This window comes from Montipora capricornis, chromosome 8 (genome assembly GCF_036669925.1).
Source record: "Montipora capricornis isolate CH-2021 chromosome 8, ASM3666992v2, whole genome shotgun sequence".
Lineage (NCBI taxonomy): Eukaryota > Metazoa > Cnidaria > Anthozoa > Scleractinia > Acroporidae > Montipora > Montipora capricornis.
In genome coordinates, this window is record NC_090890.1 from 17,554,770 (window position 1) to 17,564,769 (window position 10,000).

The window sequence follows — 10,000 nt, forward strand, 5'->3', positions numbered from 1 at the left end:
TTGTCATGTGTGGATGGTTCGTCCAATTCGATTCAACAACAACAGCAAGTAACTTCAGAGCCTTTAAAATACTTTCAGATATTCTCAGGTATTCTCAAGCAGGTTTGCTGAGCAGTTTCAAGCCTTTAAATGTTGGCTTGCGAGAGTCAATAGATTATGACTCGTAAGTTTTGATGTGTCGCTACCTGTACCAAAGGTCCAGACCGTGAATTGAAATGTTTCCCTGTAAGAGCACTGTAATCCGAACTTACTAGAAAACAAGCCGACTGTAGGAAAGCAGGCGTGTAAAATCCAAGCAGAAAAGAAGAACGAATAACCAGATAAAAAACGATCTTCGAAGCTTAGAAGTTTATGTAGGTTAGCCGACGTAGACTGGGGCCTATCTTGGATGATAGGAAACGACGTGACAACCACTCTGTTCACCGTGACAAATCCAGGAATAAATATCTTGGGCCATGGCATTGAGTGGATTTCACTTCGTGTAAGCCACACAATAACAATAATAATAATAATAATAATAATAATAATAATAATAATAAATCAATATTGTTTTTGAATATATATATAAATCAATATATAATGTAAATTTATGTAATTAACTACAATCGTGGTCAAAAGTTGTTGGGAAGGTTGCGGGCATCAGCTCACTTCACACCTAATTCGATTTTTCTAACTATTGGCTGAAGTATTTGGGAAATACCATTCTCTTGTGGCCCCCCTCCCCCATATTCGATGTTGGAGTTCTTCAGGCAAGAAAAGTCACCATTTTTTCCCCTGGAAAATCCAACATTGAAAAGGGGGAGGGGGGTTATCTGTAAAATGAAGCTACCTTCCCACTTTTGTCCATGATTGTAGTTCTAAGAAAGATGCAGAAAGCCATGCTAACAAATACCCTAAACATTGCAAGAAGTATGAAGATACTAGACTATGAACAATGAACAATGAGCACGGAACTGAACTGATAAACAATTACACTTAAAATATTTTTGAAAGTTTTTAATCTATTCTAATTTTGTTTATAGTTATATAGTTTCATTTTATTGTATTTAGTCATTTAGGGACACTAAGGGATAGGGATAGAAATTAGAATTAATATTTTAGGAAAAAAACAAGGATTATCTAGCTTTTATAAACTACATTTTTAGGATTTATAATTTTCGATTATTTTAATCTAGATAGATTTAATTAAGATTTAAGTAGGTTTTTAAGAGCTACTAAGGTTTTTTTTAAAAAGGGATTTCCAGCGGTTGGTCACGTGATCTCACGCCCAATAACTGTAGCTACTTTAGCCCTTCATGCGTATCTACTGCCATAGTAATAATAATAATAATAACACGAGATTCGCTGAGACAGTTTCAAGTGCTCCTTAAATGTATTCTCATTTACAATTGTAATAACTTACACTTCATAAAATTTGTTTTCCTAACTACGATGGATTCACCGAACTTGTTTAACAAAGGACAGGAATATTTTAATGCCTAAAAGAACTATGGAAATGAAAGAAAACAGGCAAAAGGAAATCCTGCAAGCAGGGTTGCCTTTGCTCCTTTGGGGGAAAAAATCCTGTTTCCAAAAATCCTTCTTTTTTGCAGTGGGATTGTTAGATATCTTTGCTTTCAATTAAAAATCCCTCCGGCTTTCGCCTACTCCATGATGAGGAACATAGCTCATGTTTGCTAAATTCATAATAAATAAAGAAATGACAAAAGAAAGGAGTCAATTTTAATTTTAAGTATAAAAGTTTTGGAGCAGAACGAACGGCGACTTGAGGTGTATCTTGCATTTACTTCAATTAAGCTCACTGACGGAAATTTCTGCATCATAACAGCAGGCACGACAGCAAACTGGCAATAGTGCTGAAGTCGCCCTAATATCGTGTACTTCTAAGAAACTGTCCCTTCTCCAGAACCAACGCACGTTAGAGGTCAGGGGCGGCATCCTACTTTTCCCAAAATCTCGTTTGAAATGACTCTGAATTGCGTAACCCATATCTTGTCGTGACCTGCATGTAAAACTTTCAATGAGATGAGAGTAGTTTGACCGCGAGCAGTCAAAAGTCCAATTCCGGGACACTTAGGGATAGGGATAGAAATTAGAATTAATATTTTAGGAAAAAAACAAGGATTATCTAGCTTTTATAAACTACATTTTTAGGATTTATAATTTTCGATTATTTTAATCTAGATAGATTTAATTAAGATTTAAGTAGGTTTTTAAGAGCTACTAAGGTTTTTTTAAAAAAGGGATTTCCAGCGGTTGGTCACGTGATCTCATGCCCAATAACTGTAGCTACTTTAGCCCTTGATGCGTATCTACTGCCATAGTAATAATAATAATAATAATAATAATAATAATAATAACAATAACACGAGATTCACTGAGACAGTTTCAAGTGCTCCTTAAATATATTCTCATTTACAATTGTAATAACTTACACTTCATAAAATTTGTTTTCCTAACTACGATGGATTCACCGAACTTGTTTAACAAAGGACACATTCCTTTTTGAAATAGAAATTCAGTTTGAATATTTTAATGCCTAAAAGAACTATGGAAATGAAAGAAAACAGGCAAAAGGAAATCCTGCAAGCAGGGTTGCCTTTGCTCCTTTGGGGGAAAAAATCCTGTTTCCAAAAATCCTTCTTTTTTGCAGTGGGATTGTTAGATATCTTTGCTTTCAATTAAAAATCCCTCCGGCTTTCGCCTACTCCATGATGAGGAACATAGCTCATGTTTGCTAAATTAATAATAAATAAAGAAATGACAAAAGAAAGGAGTCAATTTTAATTTTAAGTATAAAAGTTTTGGAGCAGAACGAACAGCGACTTGAGGTGTATCTTGCATTTGCTTCAATTAAGCTCACTGACGGAAATTTCTGCATCATAACAGCCGGCACGACAGCAAACTGGCAATAGTGCTGAAGTCGCCCTAAGATCGTGTACTTCTAAGAAACTGTCCCTTCTCCAGAACCAACGCACGTTAGAGGTCAGGGGCGGCATCCTACTTTTTCCAAAATCTCGTTTGAAATGACTCTGAATTGCGTAACCCATATCTTGTCGTGACCTGCATGTAAAACTTTCAATGAGATGAGAGTAGTTTGACCACGAGCAGTCAAAAGTCCAATTCCGCTTAAGTCCAGGACCGACACCCGATCCGTGCATCAAGGAAGAATGCCCGCCACTAGTTTCCATCTCAGGTTAATAGCGGCCTTCCATCACACACCGAAGACTCAATGTAAAAGACAGCTATGGGGACAAGAACTGTTTTGCTTACATAAAGCTGTCCTTTTCTTTCAAGAACATAATTTTTAATCATCATGAGAGTACTCTGCTGTGGAAAATCAAGGAAACACAGCGAATTCATTCTTGTGAGAGTTACAAGGGTAAAAAGAAATAACCAAAGCATGCTTCTTTTCTTGTTTGTCCTGTGGACACTAAACACTTGTAAAATACCCCGGTGATGAAGCAGCAGCAGCACAGGCCTCTGAGCGTAATCTCAAATACAATTTTCCTCGTTTCCAAGGGTTTTGAAGCTGTAGTAGTTTAAACTCGTCTGTAAAACACTTTTCTTGTCCGCTGATTACTCCAACCAAGCACAAGTCTTCAATTTTTACATCAGAGAAAGAGTGCCATCTGATAGAGTTGTCAGTTATTTTTTGACCGCACTTCTTGTGAATTTGCTGTACAACCATTTTGACAACTTGGCCTGCTGTGGTGCTGGGAGTGATGTGAAGCTAAACCAACAAGAAATAAAATAAGCACATAACAACAACACGGTTGACTTTGGAGAACTCAATTGTAGTTTGTTAGAAATACAGTGAATGACGCATGTTGATCTAAAAGGTTGAAACCCAAGGAATAGCAGCGGAAATAAGTATATTCTGGAAAACTAAAGCCTTCCTACCTTCACTCCGCCGTTCACATGTCAACATTCTGGCGGGTTTACGTGCAATATCAGCGATTTTTTTTTCTCCGAAGTTCTCATCCCTTTAAGACAAGGGAAGGCTGGAGACAAAGAAGCCAACCCTCTTTCTACAAAGGCCAATACATCCCCAAGAAAGCAACGTATCTATTTGAAACCATCATCAGCTTATTGACCAAGGCTGTTCAACAAAATTGGAACTAAGAGGCTCGGAGGAATGGTTAATACTTCCATATGCCGAGGGGATGCGATGCGTTACATTTGACCGGAAAACACTAATGTGTGAATCAGTTATTTGAAACCCCGCGAAAACATACAAGCGTTCGAATGCAGTTGATTCAACTCCCTCAGCGTAGTGATTTGCATATGGACGATTAGGCCACTTCTGAAAATACCAAATACTCTTTGTTTGTCCCCCCAAATTTTGCATAAGCATTGTTTCCAGTTTCTCTTGGCACTTACAATGGTCCCAAGAGAAAACAAAAACAACGCCTATGCAAACTTTGGGGAGACAAACAAAGAGTATTATGGTACTATCCGAAATGGCCTATTGGCCATCTCTCATGGCCTACATACCAATTTATTTGAGCACCAGTGGTCACTAGGCTAGCAAATTTGAATCTGGTATCGGACCTGTCCAGCTCACGGTGAAGCACAAACGATCAAGTTTGGAATGGGAAGCAAGCACTTGTCCAGTCGTTTTGGTCGAATTTGCGGATAATTGGCTTAGAAAAGATACGATATTAATTTAAGGAACTCATCGATTCTGATGATTTGAAGCGTATAAGTTGCTTTCTTGGGGATTTGCTGCTTGTGGGTAAGAGATTTTCAGCAAAGAACCTCTAAAAAATGGCTCGCATCGACATCATAGTTTGGAGATCAAAACACGGGATGTTCCAGTGGGGGAATAATAATGAGCTTGCCCTCCATCATGGCGGATTTTGTACCATGTAATCGTTTGTTGCAAAAGGCCTATTTAGAGTCTTTGAAGTTTGTCCTGTAGAGTTACTCCACAGTCACCCCAACCTGCATTACAATAGACGAGATTGAACAAGTGCTAATGCCAGATGCTATTTTCTTTGTCAATTTTTCAATATAGCTGTGCCAAATGAGCTCATAATCAATGATTACTCCATCGATTCTGCAGTTGTAATCTGGCTAACCTGAGAATCATTCATTGCGATTGTTGGGTAGTTGTGAGGGCCCTCAGCTTTTGCAAGGTCTTTACAAGATCTAATCTAATACCACCAAATCTTTCCCATGATTCAAAGAAATGATTAGGGGTAATTTTGGGATTTACTTTCTTTTTCCTTTTGCTCGCGTTAACAAATTTTGCAAAGAGGCCTCTCTTCTTACCAGCGGTTCCACATATTCGCAATCACATAAACGCCGTGCAATATCAGCTGGAAAGCCAGTAACAGTTACTCAGTCTTCATATTAGCCTGTATAGCAAATGTTTCTGTTGGGTTTTGAGGGGCGACCTGTAATTGTAATACACTTTTCATTAAAGGTTGCCTACTGTTGTTCAATTAATGGCTGTTATCGTACCGTGACAGTGGCTCCTGGCGGCAAACTGGTTTCGCCTGACGTGTGAATTTGTACCACACCCTCTATTAGATTCCCACTGGATGAAGAAACTGACGGATGAAAAAGTAAGATCAAGTTTACCACACAATTATCACTTGTCAATGACTTCAATGTGTAAACATGGTTATCTCTTTATCGGTCAACTATCCACTGATATTTTTACATTTGGTTTAGGGTTAGGCTTTCGTATATACCACACAAGTGAATAGTGCTTTCCTTGCAATCTGATTGGCTAGCTCGGAGGTGAATAGCAAAAACTATTCACCTCCAGAAAAACGATGAAAAACAACATGCCTTCCCATTTCCTTTCGATTACCGAGGAGCAAATTTTATCGATAATTCCGTTGATTAATCAACTTGTGTGGTACATACTAAAACTATTATTCACCTCAGTGTCAGCTTCGCGGCTCGGTAAATATCCACCACTACTCACCCCCACTTCAGTAAACAATTGTTGATTAACACAGTGAACGAAACACAATTCTTTCGTATGAATGCTATAAGTTGTCAATTAGCAAAGCAAGGGCAATTATGTTATCATCAATGAGGGAGTCGCACATTCTCACTGGTGCCCAGTGTCTTGGAAATCAAACTCTTGGGTTAGTTTAGTTTTACTGGTGTTAGTAAAACTACTGTTGTTCAATTAATGGCTGTTATCGTAATGTGAAAGTGGCTCCTTGGTGGCCAACTGGTTTCGCCTGACGTATGAATTTGTACCACACCCTGTTTTAGATTCCCAATGGACGACTAGTTTTAGTTTTACCGTAGTTTAGTTTTACTGACGTGGATGGTCTACAAGTACCAAGTCAGTCGGGGAAGAGATAATAACTCTTTAAATAGAGGGAGACAGACAAAGACAGAGAGAGAGATGAGCTATCAGAACTTCACTCCACTGGGTTATTTACCCTGTCTCTTTGCTCGTGTGACAAACCTCCTACAGATGGTATGTTAAAGACTAAAATATTTGCAATGATCATTCCGTCAAGAAAGGTATACTGATTAGAAGCCCTTGATAGCCAGCACCTTGTGAAAAATGCAAAACTGTGGTAAGTGACTTTTTCCCGGTACTTCGATTATTTTGTGAAATCGTGACCAAATTTCCAGAAATAAAAGGTGTATAACTTATAACTTAGGTTGTAGATCGAATAAATTCCAAGCACTGTTGATCATAAAAGTTTTTATAAAGTCAAAAACCTCTTCACCTTGGTCCAAAAGTTCCTACAGTTTCTATTCTTTCAAACACTTTGTAACTCACTCAAATATGTTACCACTTTTCTGTCACTTCATCGTAGTTAACTATGCATGTTTCGCTTAGTCGTTATATAGTTGCGTTCAATCGAAGAATGCATCCTAATTTTGTTCAGATTGGGTGATTGTGTGGTCTTGCCGAAAGGAATGGAGATTTTTCTTTGTGCGGGACACCAAAATAGCCGCCCCAAAGATTCTTTTGTTGTTTGCAGGGGCACCTTCGCGTGTCTTCTCACAAGCGTACTGATCTCGATCTGATGACAGTCTCTTTTTGTCACATGCTTAGTTTTCTAGATTGGAACCCTACAGAAACACAGGCTAAGCGACTGTCGAAAGCACTTCAATAATCCGAGATTACCACTAGCCCTAAAGGTTTTCCAAACACTTGTAACTGATAATGGTGTTTGTAACATCGAAACTTGTCTTATAAATTAAAAAATTCACCTTCTTTTTAAAAATTTCAAAAACCTCTCTGGAGTGGATTCACAGTCACCTTAAATTTTCAAATTAGGTAGCTCTGAATCCCCTCCCCAGAATATTTTTGTCGATAAGGAAAGAGTTTCAATTGCAGAAATAAAAATATGGAGGCTACATCGTTCACCACTTAAAGACAAAACGTTTAATCTAACTCTCGTGTAGCTATGGTAACCTATTACGTCACCACATTGCTCGCATTTTGTTGGTCAAAAATTGTGGTTTCACACAGTACCACAACCTATTGTAGCTGTTTGGTGATCAGTATTGTGGAGTCAATCCTTCTACAGAAGTGGGGGAAAACTGGTTGGAACGTGAAGAATCACTATGTCTGCAGGTAATAAGCACACGTCACCATAGGGAGCTTACGCAAGGAAGACGGGGACGGCAACGAGAACGTCGTCTAAAAATACTATTTCCCGTACTTGTAATAATTTCGTTACAACCCCAAGCCGTTCGGAATGGAAATTTTGTATCAACATTGCGGGAATAAAATTGGCATGAACGGTGTGTTTTTTTGGTGACAAAAGTAAAAATGTTTCGTCATGTTCTCACGTCCTTTACACAACCTGAAATTTGCTCAATTCCCGTTCTTGTCAGGGCGAGGATGGCAAAGAAATGCACCACAATGAAAAACGCACGTGCGGGGCATGCTGAGCTTTTGTTTTTTCTCGTTAGAGCTATTGTTTTGTGGCGTTCTTGTAGCCGTCATCGTTGTCCTTGCGTAAGCTCCCTAATGAGCACAGGATGTCACCCCAACGCTTTTACGAATAACAGTTGCCGAACTGTCTCTAACTCACCGTTTCCGCCATTGCACATAACTTTCCCCCTGAAATCCGACGTAGACACACAGCACTGGCCATCTGGATGAGAATTTGAATACTCCAACACCTCGACTAGCGGTATTCCACCCCTGATTTGCCGATCCCTTGCGTAGTGAAGGGCATCTAGTATCCAACGCATTCCTTGCCATGACTCGTCCAGTTCCTGCACAGAGTCAGTTGTAATCATTATATGCAATTCAAAACAGAGACAGTTAAGACTAATATATAGATTTAGCCAAGCCTAAAAGCAGAGCTCCCTGGTTATTTAATCTTACTGCCTGTAGGGTTAATGAAAATAAAAAGTTTCGATTTTGTCCCTGTTTTGATGTTTCCGATCGCTGCTTTAATAGTTAAATCACTTTCTCTGCTTTCTTCTGTAGAAAATTTCATTGCCTTACTAGTGAATTCCACTAAAAACCAATATCGCATGAATCACAAAGCAATGAGTGTGATTTCGGTTTTTCGAGTGAAATTTACTTTTGAATTCACCAGTTTGGCAATGATTTTTTGTTGAACCGCATGAGTTTTAAAAGAAAACAAGCACACCCGCAGTGAGCCATTTCAGAGTTAACTGTCAATACCCAGCGAATAGGAATCATGCTAAAATTAGAAACCATAAAAAACTTTGTCAGTTTAAGGTAAAAAAAAGCATTTTTCTGATGTACTTTACTCCACTTTATCTCTGAAAACGAGATCATTCACATTTTGATTTATTTCATTGAAACATGCCAGCTTGGCTTGGAACAAGAATCGGCAAAATACGGCAATGCAACCAAGAAAGGACAAACACTAAATTACCTTTAGGTGCTTTAAACAAACTTCTGAAAACACAAGCTAGTGAAATTTCCCCATAATTTTACGAGAACTCAATTTGATTACGTGTTTATCATAGAAGGGCAAAATTTTCTTGTCACTGTCGAAGCACATCGAAAACCAGTTGGGCAAACAGATTAAAAAAGCACTTGTTCGCTCTCATTTTAAAGAAAGACAAATAAACAATTCAACTTTACAGTATCTCTGTGTCCAAAATAGTACGACAATTGTTATTTAATTCCAGTTGTCAATAAAAATTCATTCCTGAACAAAGGAAAAACCGATTAAACCACTTTTTAAAAATATGCATCCTCTTTAAATAATGCATCCGTAAAAATGACAAACAGTTTACTGCCCAAGGAAAGAATATGTGGAGTAACTTCTTCCAACAAGTATGAGCTATTAATGGTATTTTGTTTTGTCGTTGCCGTTCTCTTTCGCTCTCCTTTCATTTCTGTTCTAGTCATAGGCCCTCCAAGCCTCTTGTAACCTCATCAGAGCTTCTCACGGTATGCCAAAAATTGCAATACAGAGCAAAAAGCAGCCCTAAGCAAATTGAGAATAAACACTCAGCTGTAAGTTTATATCCCTCCAATGCTTGACTTAACTAACTGCGTAGCCACCAGTGTGGATCACAGCTATCATATGTCAAACTGGATTGAAACCAGCGAAAAGGCAGAAGGAAAACATTTCCCAAACCATTTTCCACCTGAACACGAAAAGCGTTGACTGTGAAAGAACTATAGTTGACGTAGCATGGCCGTGTAGCCGCGTCGCCACAGAAAGCGCGCTTATTTTTAGGTGAGTGAGATTGTGAGTGAGTTAACCTACAATCGGCGTCAAAATTGTTGAGACACTCTTATCCTTTAGAGTCGATTGCAAGCTCGGCGGCGCAAATGGCCCCCTCCCCCGCACCCCCGGGACAATGTTGTGTTTTTCTGTTTTCTACGAGCCTTGTCGACAGCGGTACAACATTGATTAGGGTGGGGGAGGGAGGGGTATCCCGGAAACGTACTTTCTGGACAAGTTTTCTTTGCAAACAATGAATGTGTCGTTGCCAGTGTGCTCTGTTAGCAACTGTCTCAACTAATTTTGTCGCCGATTGTCTGTTTCAGAAAACTTCCTTTATACCC

The 10,000-nt window shown here is 38.8% G+C and overlaps 1 protein-coding gene across 1 annotated transcript in view; it reads right to left on the reverse strand.

Annotated features, from left to right (window-relative positions):
* Positions 1-2,382: 2,382 nt before the first annotated feature.
* Positions 2,383-10,000, reverse strand: part of LOC138059020 (ankyrin-repeat and fibronectin type III domain-containing 1-like) — a 213,514-nt gene continuing 205,896 nt past the window's right edge. Inside the window, 3 exon segments of the mRNA XM_068904513.1 lie at positions 2,383-3,733; positions 5,470-5,558; positions 8,031-8,217. Coding sequence (XP_068760614.1) covers positions 3,434-3,733; positions 5,470-5,558; positions 8,031-8,217 — 576 coding nt within the window. The 3' untranslated portion in view covers positions 2,383-3,433.